This window comes from Leuresthes tenuis, unplaced genomic scaffold (assembly GCF_036924035.1).
Source record: "Leuresthes tenuis unplaced genomic scaffold, fLeuTen1.0.hap1 SCAF_7, whole genome shotgun sequence".
Taxonomy (NCBI): domain Eukaryota; kingdom Metazoa; phylum Chordata; class Actinopteri; order Atheriniformes; family Atherinopsidae; genus Leuresthes; species Leuresthes tenuis.
The window spans coordinates 16880064-16899749 of NW_027325361.1; the positions used below are offsets into that span (position 1 = coordinate 16880064).

Consider the following 19686-nt stretch of genomic DNA (forward strand, 5'->3'; position numbering starts at 1 on the left):
CCTGAGTCTCGCCATATTTTTTTATCACATCAATCATTCTCTATTTCTTTTTTTTACACCTGCCTGAGTAAATATCCTCTCCAGCGCACAGGAGTGTTCATTCTTTTTTAGGTTGAGAAAAAGAAAGAAAATTAACCAAAAAAAGAAAATAACTCCAAGCTTGCTTTTAATAGTTCTTAATGTTGTATTTGCAGTTTTTTTTTTGTCTCTCTTGCTGGAGCTCTCCTTCCCACCGCCCATCTCACCACTCTGAGGTTTTAGCTGCGTAACGTGTGGTGTGTTGGCTGACAGGGGATGCTTTATGAACCTCTGAGGAGGCCTTGGCAGCATCTTTGCCTCCCCTCAATAAGATGAGCTGAATAAATCTGAGACACCCCACTGGCTCTCCACACACACATCTGCTCACTCACAAAACAAAAAAAAAAAAAAGTCGGGGACCTGGTCAATTCCTGGGGATGGAAACAGAGCCATAAAACTCTTATCACTTTCGAGCCCTCTGCACCTCAGCACATACCTCCATTCCTCTCTGTCTTTCTTTTTCCATCTTTCCTCCTCTCTCTCTGTGTGGTTGTCCTTGAGGTGGCAGAGAGGTGGTGTCAGCCGGTGGAGCGAGGCGGGGGTGTGAAGCTTTGATGCTTGTTGGGGCTCACTCAGCTGGTCAGTGCACAGCGCTCCTCTCATCCCAAGGCTCTGTGTAAATCCAACGTCAGTGACAATTTACAGCTTGCGCCCATCCTCAGCATGACGCACTGAGCAGAGCGTCGAGCATGTCCTATTGCCATTTCACCAAAGTGAGGCTAATTTATAACAGTGTAAAATCCACAGAGCAGAAATATAGGAAGACCTTGGTTTCAGACCTGTGGTATAAAACTGTGGCTTGTATGATGTTTTTTATTGTGTTGCCGTGTTTAAGGAACAAGGCTGCAGTATATACTGGAGCATAAAGATCCCATATTTCATCTACTTCAATGTTAAACTGAGATGCTATTTAGCATGCGGTAAAATGTATCAAATTTTTGCAGTTTAGTGCCTTTCGAGTCATTCGGTTCAGAGCATGCATACTCTCCCTCTATCTTTCTTGAATCAAATTTACTTTTAACGTGGGTAATTGGATTTAAATATATGCCTGTCTTCAAGAAGTCTTGACAGGGCTTCCTTTGTACCAGCTGAAGAGGAATGATGAGGAAGATCTCAGTTAATTACATCATGTCACAAGTTATGAGACGGAACCCAAAGTTCCTTAGACTGCTCTCACAGAAAGAGCTGACCAGCACAATCAAGACTGACCTTCAGAATCCATTAGATTTATGTTGTTCTTTTTCCACCAGCATTTTCCCTCTCTCTAGTAATTTACATATTTATCAGAGCTGATCATGACTTGACATCCTTTAATTTTTTATTTCCTCCCAGCGAAAGAATGAGCAGCACTGTGTCGTGCTGCATGTGACTTTGGCAGGTGTGAAAATTTGCTGAGGAAGCACTTTGATTTGGAAGTGTGGGCATAAATTTTGCCTCTGCCGCCTTCGCTCACTCATTGTCACGTACCTACCCACCCTTCCACCCCCATCCCCCCAGTCCACCATCTTACTGTAGCATACACATTCTGCTACATGCACACTCTAACTCATTTCTTGTCTTTTCTGACTCCTCTCTTTTGGATTTTCATAAATATATTTTAGTGTCTTTCGCTTTTGTGATAGTACTATGATGATGTGACGTTAACAAGATGCATATTTTAGAGTCATAGCCTTTTGGAAGTGAAACAGTTACTCACAGTATCGCAGGGCTGCGATGAATAACTGAATTTGCAAAACTGCTTAGATGTCTAACATAAGTAAACTGCAGATGGAGGAACATCAGAGGAAAATATCAGAAGGAACTTGACATAAAGCAATGTGAGAAAACACCCTCTTTCAGTTCTAAGATTTTACTCATCAGTATGTAATTAAAAGTAATTAAAAGAATCATCTCGACATTACCAGATTTTAAAATTAGGTAAAAACAAGCTAAAATGAACAATCTAACATATCTCATAGTGTCATTAAAAACCCAAGTCAAAAACTAAGCACACCCAGAATTAGGAATATACAGTAAGTAGCAGCAAGGTTCTGTGGAAGAAATGTACTTGAATAATGGGTCATCAGCACGTCCACCTCTGAATGCTCCAGACTAGCAGTTTTGACAGTTTGGTGGTCTGAACCATTCAGGTGTGTGTTAACATACTGTCTAGGAGGACAGACATAAGCAATGATCTCAGAGAAGCAGTTGTTGCTGCCCATCAATCTGAGAGGGGCTATAAGGTCATTTCTAAACAATTTGGAGTCCATCATTCCACAGTGTTAAAGATTATTCATATGTGGAAAACATTTGAGACGGTTGCCAGTCTCATCCCAGCAGGTTCACCTCAAGGTGAGAAATTCTGAAATAAAAAAAACAGCTACATCTCAGACTCTACAGGCCTTAGTTAGTATGTTAAATTTTAAAGTTCATGTTTAGAAATTTCTCCAGACTCGTCTCTCTTGAAAGAACACGGCAGATCAAAGTTTGCAAAGTTACATCTGACTAAGCTAAAAGACTTCTGAAACAATGTCCTTTTGGACAGATGAGAACAAAGTTTGGTCATAACACAAACTTTTGGAAAAAAGTTAACGTGGCATATTGGTGCAAACATTTGAAACCAACTGTCAAAGACAGAGGTGAAGGGGGATGATCTGGGCTTGTTTTGCAGCCACAGGACACACACACCTCAAAGTCCCTGAGTTAGTAACAAACTACTCTGTATAGCAAAGTACTCTAGAGTCAAATGTGAGGTCATTTGTCCAAATGTCAGTGTTATGCGTGTTGTTGAAAAGGGTAAAACACATTCATAAGTGGCATCAATATTTTTGAGTTTTAACTGAACAAGGCTGTTTTTAACTGAAGTAGGTAAAGTGAGCTCTTTCTCTTCACACTGAACAATGTTCTTCTTGACATTAACCCAGTGCGGCTCTGTGTTCAAGCCACAAACCCTGCAATTATTTCTGCACCAGTCGGACATAAGCATGGTATATTTAGTTATCACAACTGCATCAAGACTTTTAAAGACGTGTAGTAAAAAAGGCGTTGGAACTATCAGCAGCACTCAACAGACAGCACGACAAAAACTGTCAGAAATGTGTGTGATTTAACCTGTCAGCTGAATTTGAAGGATTTTATGGATGACTTTTCACAGCAGAAAGCTGTGGCGGCACCTGTAATGTAAGTAGATCCTTCGTTTTGGCCTTGGCTCATACAGATGTGCGTTCACCGACTCTGCCTTCACATGTGTCATGCACTTTTTGCTGAACCTTGCCTCATCTTTACTACTGAGAGACTCTCCCTCTTTCAGGTGCTCTTTTACTCAACCATGTTACTGACTTGTTGTGAATTACCCTAATTACTTGCAACATGCTCCTCCAATGTCAGTACCACTTACTTCTCCAGCATTTTGTTGACACTGTCCCAACTTTTTTTAATCAAAATTGAAGATTGAAGCTTTTATTAGTCATAAGACAGTAAAATGTCTCACTTTCAGTATTGATTTCTTCATTTTGTTATGTTGTTATATTGTGAACAAGATATGTATACTGTACACTGTGTTGTAAATGCTCTGTAATGGACTGGTGACCCGTTCAAGAATAGACTCCAGCCCCCCACACAACCCTGAATTGTATTAAGTGGGTATTGGATGGATGGATGGTGTTGTATATCATTAAGATTTTTTTTTTTTGTGATAAATGTCATATGTTCATACTACCGTATTTATTCTACTTGTGAGAGCAGCACTGACGCTGCAGGAACTCTTGTCTCGTTTGCGGGAGTTTTCTAAGGAGGGAGGTGCTGCAGCTCCATGCAGAGAAACACTGACACAACAAGGGAGAAAGGATAAAAATAGTGTATCAAGTGCCAGTATTCTTGGTTATGACCTTGAATTCTTGTTGATTTTTTTCTCATAAAGAGCATACGCTATTGGCGGTATGTATCGTTTATATATCAGTTAACAGATTGGATCAGTTAATAGAATGTTCTTTTATTTGATTTGTTTTGTTTTGTTTTGTTTTTTTCTTGATTACTGATTAATTTACAGACACTGACATTGACATTGGGCAAAAAAGCCACAGACTAAAGCTTGTTTCAGTGTTGATCATCTGAGTTTGTTTTTTTTGTTTGTTTAATTTTTCTCTTATATTAAATATGTCTGAATGGAGGAGTTTTTATTGCTGAAGGACTGCTGCTCTCTGCTCCTTTTCTTTCTTCTTTACCACAAGAAACAGACCAGAAGAGCTTTTCCAGGAAGAAGAGCTAAAGTGTTTGTGCTTTAGACAGCTATCCTTCAGTCTAATCCTTTGCCTTGTCTTCCCCTTTTACCTGTCTTTCATGCCCTTTCTTCTGTCAGTCTTTCTACAGCTCCATGGCTGCTAATCTCTACTGCCCCCATGGGGTCAGGAGAAGCTACTGCATCACTATGCTCTTGAGACTCAACCAAAATTTGACCCTCACCTTCATGTTCAATGCCACCCACACCGAATGCAAAATATTATTTTTTTCTTTGCATATATGTTAGCTGGGTTATCGTGTTGATGTTGAGGTGCCTATGGAACAGTGGGACTTAATTTTGTGCTACAGCGGTTGGCTGCACACAGCCAGATACAGAGGAGCGCTGAGATACAGACACATCAACACAACAGCTACTCTGGGAGCATTTGTGAGAGCCCTGAGGAGACATATTCACACAGACTCACAGAACGATGTGGGATAAACAGTACATCCATTGTAAGCTCCAGGAGCCTGCTGGAAGAGATTGTTTTGATGAAGCAGCAAGGGCACACGAGCACTGAGACTAAATGTAGCATAGCCACGGTGGTTGAATTCCCTGACAGTCGGGACCTTGGCTGCTGCCTCTGCTTTGGCTCACAACTTTCTGGGTTCTTGGTTTTACTGTAGGGAAAATGGCTATGTGTGTCTGCCTACGCATTTTCTCTCTTGCTGTTAAAGCTTTACACTGTACAATGTGTGTGCATCAGAGTGTATGTCACGGCTACGTTCTTGTTCCACGAGCCCATGTGGTGGTCTGGGGTTGAGGCCAATGTAGAATTTCTAAGTGATGGAATTTCACAGCCACCGAGCACCCAGCGGCCGGCCAAACCGCAAGCACTCACATTTACAACAAACGGCCTGCCCCTCTCCACGGAGACTCCTGAATGGCAAACCCATTTGTCTCTGTGAAGGGCAGAGGGAGGAAAAAGCAAAATAAAATCAGAGGCAGACTACTTTAATGGAACAAAGCTTTTGTGTGTGTGTGTTTTTGTTTACAACTCTTAACTACTCAGAAAGACACACATGCACAGAAGCACACACACTGCTATGAGGTTAAATCGGAATTAAGGAGAAGGAAAGGTGCATAGCCTGTTGCTAATTAGCATTTTCTGTGCTCAGCAGAAGAAGGTGGAAGAATCGATAAGATATTAAGTTTGTGTATAGCAATGAGGCACACAATCACTTTCATCCATTAGCAACAGCAGATTAGAAGAGAAACACTGGCCAAGGCAACAGCAAAACTCTGACCTCTGTGGATTTAAACTGGGCTGGGAATGCAGAGTGGGTGCTGCTTGTTTAGCCTCTGTGTCGTGCTACATTTGAAGAGCAGAGATTATCCTCAAAGCATCAACAGAAACCTCAGAGGGTGATACAGTTGCAAGTTATCATAACTTTTTGATCCTGACTTCAGAGATAGACCATCTCTGGGATCTAAGCTTAAATATTTATCAACAATAACATTTTAGTGAAAAGATTTGGGTGCACTCATGAGAAAGGAAAAAAATATACACATCTCAGTTTCTACATACAAAGGTTCATTAACTTTTATTTTAAAAAGTAATTTGTCCAACACTCTCTTCTGCATTGATAGCCAGCGAGAAATCTTCAGCTAGACTTCAATCACAGAAGGCAACTTTCAGGTCACACCTGTTGCAGGCTGCTCTTGAACCCTGTAGATGTATAATTCACCTTGACTGTTGAATATTCTTTGCAGAGTGTCAGTTTGATGTTTCATTCATGTGTTTCTGGCTGAAAATTGACACCCAGGTCAGGCTGTGTATTGACCCATCCTCCTACACCGTTAAAGTGCACATGCACATGTCTATTGATGACAAGTAAAAATTGTGATGTTTTAATCGAAGTAAGATTTTTTGCCTCATCTTGCTCTTTTTTTTCTTTTTTTTTTACTGTATTTATCTTTATTTACACCTTTCTCTACCCCGCCCCCATCACTTCCCTTTTATAGACCACGTGAGTTCAGAGAGAGAGAAGAAGCTGGTCTTTCTCACAGCTCGTGTTCACCCTGGAGAATCTCCTGCCTCCTTCATCTGTCAAGGTAAAGGCCTTTTTGTCCAGTAGTTGCCATGTTTATGTGACTGATTCAGGTTGAGCACCACTTCGGTGTGTTTTCTTTGTTCATATACGTATATGAGAGTTCATGATGTGCATGGGGTTCAAACTTTACATTTTATAAACATTATCCAGAGGATCTGCTATTTGCTCTGACCTTTGTCTTAATGGGAACACAAATCCTACACACAAAACCTACATTTCATTTATGTTTTATTGTCACTTTTACTGAATGAATGTCAGCACTAACACATAAATGATTCTGCTTCACAATGATAGGACGTTTCAGATACAAAACAAACAAGTGTTGTGAGTTTCCTCACAGTTATGACCAATTGGAAGAATTAAGGCCATGTATACACGCATGTTAGGTTAATATGTCTGTCTTTCAATGTTAGTCAGTCATGATGCACAGGCAACATATCCAAGGTGTACCCCGCCTCTTACCCGGTGTCAGCTGTAATAACCTCTGGCCCATCGTGCCCTGAACCGAATGAAGCAGGTGTAGAAAATAGATGACTTAAATGACCCAGTGGTATATAAGTGGCATCCATGATTGGAGCTTAACTTTCTGAATGCTAAAGAAAGGTGCTGTCATGTTTCCTTTCTTATCTCCTCCAGCATCTGCTTAAGAATACATTGGACCATCTCATATGAAATTAAAGGAAATACCACCCTCCCACAGTTGCTTGTGATCACAACATTTAAAGCATTGTTAAGTTACCATCGTAGAGTCATACTATTTGGAATTGATAAAGCGGACAGAAGGATTAAATCGTCAACCTTGGTAATGGCGTAACAGTGTATTTTCATTGGGTTGTCTATGTTCAAATAGGCTGCATGAAACACAGCAACAGGAGCACAGAGGGCAGACTTTCTAAGGGGCTTTTTGTTTGTCAGTCTTTGGAAAACTTGTAGCTTCACCACAGCAGAGCCTAAGCTCACAATTTAGTGTAGAATATTCTGTGTGCCACTGATGTTTTTTTCCTAATTCTTCACAGATTCTCTTTCTGAACTTCTCTTGATCTTATGATGTTTTCAAAGAAAAGTGTATGTAAATGCTTAACAACTGTGAAACAAAACAAAACGACATTTTCATCTGATGTGCAAATAATTAAACAACTGAAGGTAAATGTTCTTTCTTTCAGTCTTCAAAAAACATAAAAGACCATTTCAAGCTTGTGTCACAGGAAACCAAAACCATTCATTTAGGAGACGTTTTTCCTGACATAATACAATCTTTTTTGTGTCTTGAAACTCGTGTTCCTCTTTATAAAATATGCCACTTACAGTATTAACTCAGAATTGAACAGCTGCTTCTGTTAATGCACTCTTCAGACAGTCACCCTGCACCTGAATCTGAGGTGCTTCAAAGTCACAAAAATAGGAACGAGGTGATGCGTCTCTACATAAAATCTCAGGAAATACAATCTAGAAAAACAATTGGAGTTGCAGTTTTCTGACTGCTGAGCTCCGGTAGCTCAAATCTAATAAAACATTCTGAAAAATTGGAAACCTTTGGGAAATTGTCTTCTTGTGCAGCCCAACAGCCTCAACGACTATTTTAGTTGGATGTAATGACTATGTTGTTCCCTTCCTTCTGAACTATCTATAGATAGATAGTACTCAGTCTGAGCACTGGACTGTTGCTTGTTTTAATTCATTTTAATTATTTTATTTCTTTCGATTAATATTCTTTTACATATTTTTTATCTATCTATCTATCTCTCTATCTATCTATCTATCTATCTGTCTGTCTGTCTGTCTATCTATCTATCTATCTATCTATCTATCTATCTATCTATCTATCTATCTATCTATCTATCATCTATCTATCTATCTATCTATCTATCTATCTATCTATCTATCTGTCTGTCTGTCTGTCTGTCTGTCTGTCTGTCTGTCTGTCTATCTATCTATCTGTCTATCTGTCTGTCTGTCTGTCTCTGTCTGTGTGTGTGTGCGTGTGTGTGTGTGCGCGCCTTGTCATGATCAGATGATTTGGCTTTTAGCCCACTGTGCGCTGTCTGTTTTTCCAGTGCCGTCAGCTCCATTCTATTTGTATTGATTTAGACTTGACGTCTCCTATTCCTCCCTCGATTCTGATGATGCCCCCTCGCTGTCCTTCCCTCTCCTTTTGTTTCTCAAAACTCAATTAACTGCCAGCCCGCCTTTGCTTTTCTTTTCAAGTCTATTTTCCTCCGTGTGTGTGTGTGTGTGTGTGTGTGTGTGTGCCTGGTTGGATTCGTGTGAATGTGTGATAGGTGTGATTGACTTCCTGGTGAGCCAGCATCCAGTTGCCCAGATCCTGCGGGATCATGTGATCTTCAAGATTGTCCCCATGCTGAATCCTGATGGAGTCTACCTGGGCAATTACAGGTACATCATCAGGGATGTTTAGATTCTTCATTTTAATGCATCACTACCTTAAATAGAATTCGTTATGTGTTTTCTTTTTTCTTTATCATCCTACAGAGGATTATATCCTCTGAAATCCACCTTTAGGGAGCTTAATGAATTCATACAGCTAACAGCAGTGTATTTGTTAGAACACAGTGTTTGGCTTTAGGGCTGTTATTTCTGCCAGCACTTCGTCCATCCTCTCCTCCTCTCTGTTTTTAACACTGTTGCTGCAGCTCTGTGGGTATCCTCCTCTCCTCTCTTCTCTCTCCCTTCCTCATAATTGCCTTTTACTTAATAGGCTCAGCCCCCAGAATACTAATGCTCAGTGAGATAAGCATCGGCAGCGGGCTCCCCTGTGTTTGTGAATGCCATCTAGTGGAGATTCTTCTCCACTGCCTCAAAAAATATATTTGCAGGAATTCTCAGTTCCCCCTGCGTCTGTAGTGTTTATTGTTGACTTTAAATAGCCACTACTTAAGGACTGTTCTCATTAGTTAGCTTTCACATAGAGTGGTGATAAGCTTCAAATTGACAGAAGGTGAAAAGTGACAGTCCTCACTTCCTCAATCACACATGCTCATTTTACGGACGTCACTGTGCTCTTTCACAATCTGTTCTACCACAAACACACACACACACACACACAGAAACACAGGGACATGTATGCCGTAGCACACAACTCAGCAGGATACAGCTGAGAGCAGACTGGAACATGCAGAGCAAATAATCAATGGCAGTTAACCTGGGATGAGTATTCTGTTCATGGCTGGCTGCTCTCTCAGTTGCCCTGCAGTCAGGGTAACAGAAACACCTGTGTCATTACCGGCAACTTCAGGAAATGTCAAAGATACACATGACAACAAACAGCGCCGATCAGGGTGCATCTTTATGTGTAAACATCCCATTATGGCAGTCGGAGGCCGCTATAGGTCAGGCGCCCATTTGGCCTCGTCACCGACACATCCACGCTTCAGCTCGGGGCCAGCCAGACCTTTCTTACATGTCATGTGCCTCTCTTCACACATTTCCTGTGTTCTTCACACCTGCTATCAAGACACACACACAGAAAAGAAGAATGTAGAAAAAAGAAACAGTGCAGGTAGCAGTCTACAATCTGTCTGTATAAGCAGTGTATCTAATGGACTTGTAAACAAATATAGCTGAATTGACCATGCCCCAGATTATTCTTATTTACTACAGAGTGTGTTATGTTTACCTTACCATAGATTAAATTACAGGGAAATTATTAACCTCAAATCATTATAACTCACTACAGAGTAAACTACCAGGGGCCTGTATGACTAAGGTGGATTGGTGGCTTAGAGAGGTCAGGTTTAACTTTGTGTTATTATTGTCACAAAGTTAACTAACTTCATACTGGGTAACATCTCCATGGTAACTGACACCATGAATATAATCAGTTTAAGTAGCAGTTATGTAGCCATCTCAGTGGCAGGTTATGTTTGCAGGTTATGTTTGCATAAAAGTGATGTTGATAAGCCTTTTAAAAAACACATTGTGGAAGTTTTCTACCATCTTCCCTTTTCGCTGTGTTGCTTCTAGCTTGGATTATATCTTTAAATTCCTGATATTTTTTTTTCTTTTATAATTCATTCCATCTGTGAGAGATATCTGGCTCCTGATCCATGTTTGCAGTTGGTCATGTAGTTACAGAACTGCCCCTTAGGTGTTAATGCACTCATAGCCAGAGGTGATGACCAGCTTGACCTAAATTATGATAGCATGGGAAGTCAGATAATGAACAGATTTAATGGCTATGTTGAACCCGCTTCATGATCAGGCCCTGGCTTTTTATAGCATAGCGATTAGAATGATCTCAAACAAAGGAAAAGTTATGGACATTTTTTTCCATAGTCGTCTTTTTTCCTTCACCTTCATTTGTCTGTGCTCTCACCACCGTTGTTTGATCAGGCATAGAAGCCTGAAGCTATTGGCACGAGATGTAGACTTGTACAAAAAGTAAACAAATCAAAAACATGTATCCTGAAAAACAAACTGTTGCTCCAAATATGTAAAGAAATCCACATCTTACCTGTAATCCTCTGCTTCAGAATATTTAAAAGGCATTAAAACTGCTTTAGATATTTTACCCTTGAATCTCCTCCTGTCCATATGTGTGCTCATGAGTGTGTGTGTGTGCATACAGGTGCTCTCTGATGGGCTTCGACCTGAACCGCCACTGGCAGGATCCCTCTCCGTGGGCCCACCCTACCCTGCACGCTGTGAAACAACTCATTGTGCAGATGAACCAGGATCCAGTGAGTCTGCAAAAACACAAAGACAAGCTCACGTTTTTTTTCCGTTCTGTGCTCAACATTCCTTCACCTCAGAGATGTCCACTGGTCCCTGGAACCGTTTTCTTTCTCCCTGCTTGGTTCAGCATGTTTCTGCAATCGGTGTTTAGCGTGTGTGCACTTGGGAGCATGGAGAGGCTTGTCAGCACCCCCAGAATGTCAACTAGGCTCTCCTGGCCATTCAAAATACATTAGTGAAGCAAGACTCTGCGCTTTCCGTGTTAAACTCCACTGTAACTTTTTCCCTCTCTAGCTTTAGTCGTTCAGTAAGAAGAATGCAACACAGGCAGGCAAGGGATTTTTCCCTCTCTGTTCCTGATGTTAATTATAAGCAGAGCGTCAGGTTGGTGGGATTACTGAAGGTCAGTGTGTGTCCTGGGAATACTCTGCCCTTTTGTACATTCCTCTAATCCTGATAAGAGTGGGAGCAGGCTGGGGCGGGATGCAGGGCAGGCCAGAGATGTGGTGAGGCGCGGAGCTGGCATCGGGCAGATTAACCTTTTCCCCCGATGCTGACACACTGATCGATAGACTCTGTCATGGCAGGCTGATCCACTCATGCCTGTCATTCACACACACACACACCCACACACAGTAACACACACGCTCAGCAAAGACAAACATACACATAGAAACAGATACAAATACAGAGCTGTCGCTGTCATGCTCCGACGAATGGATAATCTTGAATGCAAGAATCTGGTTGTTTGAATCTTTTTTTTTTACTACCAGATGCACAGTTGTACGAGTAAGTTTCAATGATCACATCATTTTATAGAGCAGTAGCTTTCAGTGCTGCAGACAAGCCTTCCTCAAGGTGTCAAAGGGTAGAATCTAAAGAATGACCAGAACACTGTTGGTGTTGGAAATAAAAAAAAAACAACCAAAAAAATATCATGTTTATTTTTTTTTTCATTTCCATAAGCTGTATGTCCTCATTTCTCAAAGAATAAAGTATAACTTAACCTCTTCAGGACTTTGAAGTATTCAAATGAAACTAGTGACAAAGCTCACATGTAAGCAATAAAATTAAAGCTTGTAACCACTTGTGTTGTCACTGCTGCACATTCACACACATTCAGTCTTAATTAATGGCAGACTTTTAATCGCCTGCCACCACAGTGAATGTGACTTCTCTTGCTGGGTAAATGCAGCCCCCAGTCAGCACAGTATTGGACCATATGTTTCCACTGTTGTCCACTCCTGCTGGTCATGTGTCTTCAGTTCCCTCTAATATGCTGTTGACAACAACCCCACCAGCAACGGTCCTGCTTTAGCCTCTCTTCTCTACAATGGTTGCCTTCAGTCTTGCAGAGTTCATTTGGAAGCTTGGGCATCCTCTCCTCTTCTGTTTCTCTCTTGCCACAACCAGTTAATCCCATCAGACACGCTACTCATGTCTGGGACTCACAGATGCCAGCTTCAATGCCAGTTCTGCAGCAAGGGGCCCTGTTCTGCCCCCCAATCCCTTTCAATTCATGTGTATCTCACACAGTGGGCATAGAGTCTAATGAGGCTATCTGCGGTTGGAGGGCTCTGCTCGAGGACTATCTCCATTAACAGGAGATCAGCTGCAGTCACATCAGAACAGTTGTGCTACGCTACAGTAGCATACTGTATGTGATCCATCTGCTAGCCAACCAACTCTGTGTGAGTATTTCTTTAACAAACTAAAGTCTAGGGAGAAAACTGGAATCACTCAGCAATAAATAGAAGTCTGTGCTCAGTGATTATGATAAAACACATTACTGGATAATCTGAGCACTGCTGTACAGAGGTATGTTGTCATGTGGATACGAGCTGCGAGAAAAAACAGAATTCTTGAAAGGGCACATCTACAACTCCTTGCAAACAGCTAATACATTTCCGATGAAGACGGCGTACCTTCCAGATACATAATTAATACCTTGGTTTGCATTTCATACCATTAAGATGGTTGTCGTCTACATCCTGTTCCAGTCTCAGCTAGATCACTTCTAAAGTACCACTGCCACATCCATTTGGTGTGTACAACAAAGCCTCTGAGTCCTTATGAAATCTCTAGTTTTACCCTACATGTCTCCAGACTAAGAGCAAAGGCCACCTGGTACAGATGATCCCTCGTCGCCCCACACACTGTAACTGTGAAGGTTGAAGTAAATTTGATGAACGCTTGTTGAGAAAAGTAAGGAATATCAACACGCTGCTTATTCTAATAGTAAAATCATTTGGAAGTGAAGGAAGTGGACGTTCTGATTTATTGTTCAAAGTCAAACAGAGTGTTTAAACAGTGTCTACCCCACACTGCTACCACACGTAGCGGTACGTTACGTTGCCTCACGCAAAGCTCAGTCTGCGTGTTGTCAATGTCGACTGTTTTCATTCAGCCTATCAACTTATCATGCACAACTTTCACATATTTGATGTCGATTGTGTTTAGTAGATAAAAGACAGTACAAAGTTGCCTTGAGCCATGAACATAAATCTAACCCCAAGGCTTTGCCGTGACCTCTTTAAACTCCTGCACATCTGTGCATACGCATCATAAATCAGAGTAACATTGCCCTCTGATCCACTAAGGAGTCTTTTCAGTTTGATGCTCCATCACCCACTCGTGTGGCAGACACTTCAGTCATTCCAAAGTGATTCTCCATCACAGTGATTTCAGCAGCTCTCTCTTTCTGTTGGTGAAATAGTTTCCTGTCCTGTTCACACAATAACTTCAATAACTGCCTCCGAGTTCCCAGAAAAGTGCCATTTCATTCAAAGCTTGTCGCAGTCTACACTGTGTTGTATTATTGGCTGTAAAATTTTATATTCCAAATATTTCTGTTGAAATTGTAGCACTGCTCGTATTACTCTGACCTAAACAGGAATTGATGTTTTGAATCAGTGACGTGAATCCCATCAGCCAGCTCTCTTGGAGCAGTTTTAAATGCAACTTTAGATGAACAACAGCACATGATGTATTACACCATTTTGTTACAAAGCTAAACCGGATGCGGTAACTACAATAAGTCAGTTTATCCCAAAACATCCTTATACCTAAATGGTAAAAACAGCATATAAATATAAGGTTTTGCAAATATGGGGAGGTATAAAGCAAGGACCCGCTCAACAGTCTGTGGTGGAGGCATTTCTCAAACGAAGAATGTCACCCCAGAGACTGGGGTTCATGTCCCAAGTGAGACCATTATTTTCTGTCTTGTTTTGTTTTGTTTGTTTCTTCTGTTTTGTTCCATTGTTTAAATGTCAAGTTGATGTCACAACTTGTGTTTTTGTCCATTTCTTGGATCCCAGCATGAAAACTTGCTCCACCCTTATTCACTGCTTCGTGTAACAGGGAGCAGGGACGGAGCAGCAGCCGTGGTGTCTAAGAACCAGAAAACAAATGTATTCAAAACGGCAAAACAGTGTAAAACAAACGTGTGCATATCACTCATAATTTAGTGTAATGTCAATTATATACAAATAACCCAAAAATAACTAAACCTGGAGTAATGTTATAGTAAAGTGTTTAACCATGAGTATAATGTAATATGGTGGTGACACTGGATGGATGTTAACATATTCTACTGCCCTTGTGTGGCTGTGGAAACGGCCATCACAGGCTTTAATCAGCGTCTCGAAAATGATAAATCTCTGACCGCTACCACGCCTATTCTCCTTTTGTTGACTTCGTTGCCCTTAAGGCAGCATTTGCTCCTCATGTAAATCATTGCTGGGTTAGGTGCAATACATCGCTGATACTAAGTGACACCATGTCTGCTTCTAAAAGACCCTACCAGTTGTTCTGGTGTCGCATGCTAGAATAGATATCTTTGTCTGACAATGACTAACAACAATGTTGCATTATGAATAAAGTTTGAAGAACAAACTCAAAGCATTCAAACACTGATCTGGACATTAATTGTCATGGCAACTGTCAAACTATAAAATAGAAATGTGAAATATTGGTGTCATTAAGTAGCCACAATGTGAAGGACAGCTAAGTCCTTTGCTCGTAGTAAGGCTGTAAACTTTCTCTCCACCAATCTGAAGGCAAACTTGCTTTAAAAAATTCCATCATTTACCATCTGTAGCTGAACATTGGTCAGTGGGGAAAATGGCTGAAGGAGTCAGTGATGCAAGGAGCTATAATCTGTTCCCAAGCCACCCTGTTGTTTGTTTTGAAAAGAGAGAAAATGGAGAGGGAGGAAAAAAAAAGGAAAGAGACCGAAGAAACAAATGGACCCATCTCCTTCCTAAAGCGCTCCTTTTCCAGCTCATTTATCAAAAGCAGAAGAAGAATTCTTTTTGATTGGCTGATTACCAGAAGCATTCATCACCGGCAAATGTATTCCCAGCAGTCTGACACTGCCATTTTGGATAATTTGTTAAGGATGACAAAGAGGTCATTGTTGCCTTGGCTTATTTTTGACCTTTTTAATATTAGAAAATTAATTTTCAATCTGAAACAAATGTATTAGGTCCCGTCACAGCACCTAGATAGATTTTGCACCCTGAAATCCTTCCTAATGTCCTCTGCCTATGACTTCTTCAGTACTGTTCTCAGTCACTGTCTCTGTCGTTCTTACTCATTGGTTAGATTTGCCTTATTTAAGAAGCTGTGTGTGTGTGTGTGTTTTGTTGGTATTTGTCTCTTCTCTCTCCTCTCTCTATGGGCTTTAAAATGTCCTCTGGTGTCAGCCAACCATTTCTGATCCATTTTTGAGATTTATGGCCAATTTTTCCCCATTATCACTGCGTCATTTCAATCCCTCCATCATCTCTCGCTTTATTCTCCCTCTGTTGGAAGCTGATTTGTCTTATTTTCACAGGAAGATACAGATGAAGCTCTACTATTCTGGCAATCTTCAGGCCATTTTCTCAAGTGAATTCAAAGGCTGTTTTTTTTTATCTATTTTTTTTCTTTTGCAAATTATTTAATTCTATTTCCCTCATGTTCTACTTTTGCTGTCTTTTCTTATCCCTTCTTCATTTCTGTGCACATGTCCGTCTTTCTCGTCTCTCTCTCATGTTCTCCTGGCAAGCCCTCCAGACAGATGTGGCAGTTTATGTGTCACTAACAGGCCCGAAGCGGAGGGGTGCCTGTGCCCGTTCAGCCTGATTACAAGTCACCTCTGTGTTCATAAACAGACAAATACCACCATCAATTTGAGAGCACCGTACAGGCTGAGAGGACAAGGGAGAGGGAGAGGGGAGAAAATCAGATAGATGGAGACAGACGGAGGCAGAGTTTTGTGTCATTTACTTTCATCCATGAAGCAGGTCATGCCATCTGCCATGTTCTGTCACTGCTACATCATTAGAGGGTCACTGACCACGTGCCCTTGTGACCTGAATTGGGTTCTCTAACTAATGAAATATGTACACATATATATATATATATATATTTATATATACAAGGTCCAGCTGCATTAGTTTGGTCATTGGCTTAAAAAGCTCCATAAGAGTTACATTTTAGGCAGCTGGGTTCTCCTACGATTACCAGCCAATTCCTATTTTGCATCTCTTGCCAATTCCCAATGGTCTGTACAAATAAACAACCTATCATGAAAGCTATGGGTAGACTTTACATTTTCAAAGCGTCAAAAATGGTAGCCTCAAAAGAGGTCAGGATATACTGTATGTACCATGGTAAAATGAGTGAAAAGCCTTGAAAAACACAAACACTCACTGCCACAGCAGTTGGAAATTCAAGAAGCCTGACATAGCTCCTGCCGGACTCCGCTGATTAGCAGCAGCAAAGACACAGAGCAACATGAACACGCTTCAGTTAAGAAAAGAATCAACGTGGCAAGTTCTACAAAATAAAACATGACGTGAGGTTAACTAAGATGCAGAGCATGGAAATCCAAAAGACAATACTATATTACAAAACAAAGAACAATACAGAACCCACAGACCATGGTTAAAAAAATCTACAGAGCATGACACAAAGCCTCCGGTGCATCATATTAGCACATCAAAGTTTAAAAACTAGCATAAGTACTCAAGAGGCCGCAGCCAAACCTCTTATCTGATGAAGCATTACCTTCACTGAAATCATTAACTAACCTATTAACAAATATAAAGTGTTAATTACTGCTCAAGTGACAATCATGGTTTTTACCTTCCTAACATGACGCTTTTATATGCTAAGAAATATAACAAGCAAAAATAAGCAGCTAAAGCATTTCTGACAACAAGGCTATCTAATATAGTCAACTTTCCTGTAGATTTTTGACAACTGTATCAAGGCAAAGACTCATTTTGGGCAATCCTGTACAATTCAGTCTTCCTAATCTTCTTCACCCCCTCGTCTTCCTCCTCTTCAGCATTGACTCAAAATGACATGGTTGAGTTTCTCAGACACCTGCGTTTTCCATTGTAGTAGCGTAGAGAAGTTTTGCAGTATTTCAGTTGAGATAACTTAAAGTACATTAAAGCAGTGGAGCACTGAATGGAGATAGAGGCTGGAACCAATTTACGTATTCATAGATACACGCATAATATAAATTATCTGAAGGTGTGGCCTTAAATCTCAGCTATTTCAAGGCATGAGGGGATTGCCTTCATAAGAAAAAAAAGTACTCCTATGTGTCTTATTTTCATGATCGTACATTCCTATTTTGTCATTTGATCAGCACCAGGGGAAACTTTAAAAAGCTTTCTGATTTTATACACATCTTGCTTATGACAGCAGAGCTAACTACCTTAACAAAATGAAAGTGTAGGATGGCTGGTGGGGGTTCTGTTGTGAAGCAATTGCCTCCATGATCTAGTTGTTTAGTAGTCTGCTTTTGTCTGCCTTTGGCTGTCAGCAAGGACCAATTGTTGCTGAAATTACTTCAAGTAATATCAAATCTGAAGCTGTTCTCACCGTAAAATATGGCGTGCAAAAGCAGACAACTCGACCGGTGTACTAACAGTGAGGACAGGGGAAGGCCACAGGAATGGTCAGCTATCTACCCACTTTATAGCCCATTGTATTTGGCCCTTTTCCCACAGACTGCAAGTCTAACATGGTATATTATGCACTGCATTTGTAATAAGGGGTCAATTTTTTCCTGAACAAGCTGCAGACCCCCCCCCCCCTTCTCCTAAAAAAGGTATGCTGCTGATGCCAAAAGCTTTATTCGGGAGCTTGTAATCCTGCTTCAATCAGCTCCTTTTCCTTTCCATGTAAAGATAAGCCCACCATTTATGGCACCCACTGCACTTCTGCGCCCCGCTCTAATTAATATGCGGCAGATAAGCTCTTGTCTGACAAAATTTCATTTGTTTGACCTTCTAGGTTTTACACTAAACTGTTTGCCGTCACCGCAAGTTCATCACAAGTTGAAAGTTCGCTGGAGTTTCTGCAGCAAGATGGGGCTTTTGTCTCTCTCTGAGAGGTTTAATTTGGACACTCGCACCCTCTCTGTTTCTCTCTCTCACTCTCTCAAATTGTCTTCTGACTTTCATTCAGGAGTCTCTGTTTCTTAATTGCCCCTAATTGCTTAATTACAATTTCAAATGAACAATTCTGGAGGTCAGAGCGGGTTGTTAATTGAAGCATCAATCACAGTGGTGGGGCCTTCAGAGCCGTCCTTGTTTGATTGACAAGGCATTAACTGAGCAATGTGGTAAGCATGGACATGACATTGTTGGCGCTCCATGGCTGTAACTGCCCATCATTTTGTGTCCTTCAAGGAGACCTTCACAGCTTCATGTGGAAGCCTTTTGTGTTATAATCATTGTGACTTCTGTTGATACGATAGGGACTGAGATGCTGAATCTTCTTTTTAAACGTGTTGTCTCTGTATTTAAGTCACTTTGACAGTCTTCTTCAGTGAGTCATGTAGCTTTGCTGCTGTATTTGTCATTTGTGCTCCCGGAACTTTATTTGCTCTTTCGGTGTGGGCTTTCCTGTTGCCGGCATAATATAATATCTGGAAACCCCAGTCAACATATTTTTTTGGTACTTTTAGTCCTCGGCTGACTTTTTGATTTAGGCACAGTTTAGATTTGCTTTTAGTCTGCTTTCACATTTGAAACCAGAGTTCGGGAAAGAAGCTGTTATTTTTACAGCATAACATGAGGAATAAGACAAATCAGTACGCAGGTCTATAAAGATGATGCTTTTCGAATTGCACTGCAGCTAAGAACGTTTTTTTTTAAATTACTTATTAATCCTCAGGAGTTTTTTTTTTTCTTCACTGAGACATCTTCTGATGTCTGACCAAAGATCATTGACCAACAACAAATGAACAAATATGAATTTGTTCCATAATGGCTGAGCTGTTGATTTCCGTTTTCAGGTCATTTGCCACTCTAGATTTGTGACAGTCAACATTTGGTGGATCTGACTTGCTTTTATCTTGAACCCTCCAAAACCTCCAGGTCCTCTGGAAAGGTCCCTTTACTTCTACCCAAAGTAACAACTAAAACCTACAGCGAGGCATCTTGTTAATATTAATATAATTTCAATCTGTGAACCAACTCTCCTGAAGAACCAACTGGAGCAGACTGATATTTAGAAAGCAAATTCAAGACCTGAAATTTTTATTCTGGTTTTATTTAAATTGTGTTTATTCGTCTGTATATTTATCTTTGAATT

General features: G+C 40.7%; 1 protein-coding gene across 2 annotated transcripts in view; it reads left to right on the plus strand.

Moving 5' to 3' along the window:
* LOC140311949 (cytosolic carboxypeptidase 6-like) overlaps positions 1-19686 on the plus strand; it is a 265883-nt gene that overhangs the window by 228002 nt on the left and 18195 nt on the right. For both annotated transcript variants that reach the window (XM_072389569.1, XM_072389568.1), the window contains 3 exons: positions 6302-6391; positions 8670-8784; positions 10976-11087. In XM_072389569.1, coding sequence (XP_072245670.1) covers positions 6302-6391; positions 8670-8784; positions 10976-11087 — 317 coding nt within the window. The remainder of the gene's footprint in view (positions 1-6301; positions 6392-8669; positions 8785-10975; positions 11088-19686) is intronic.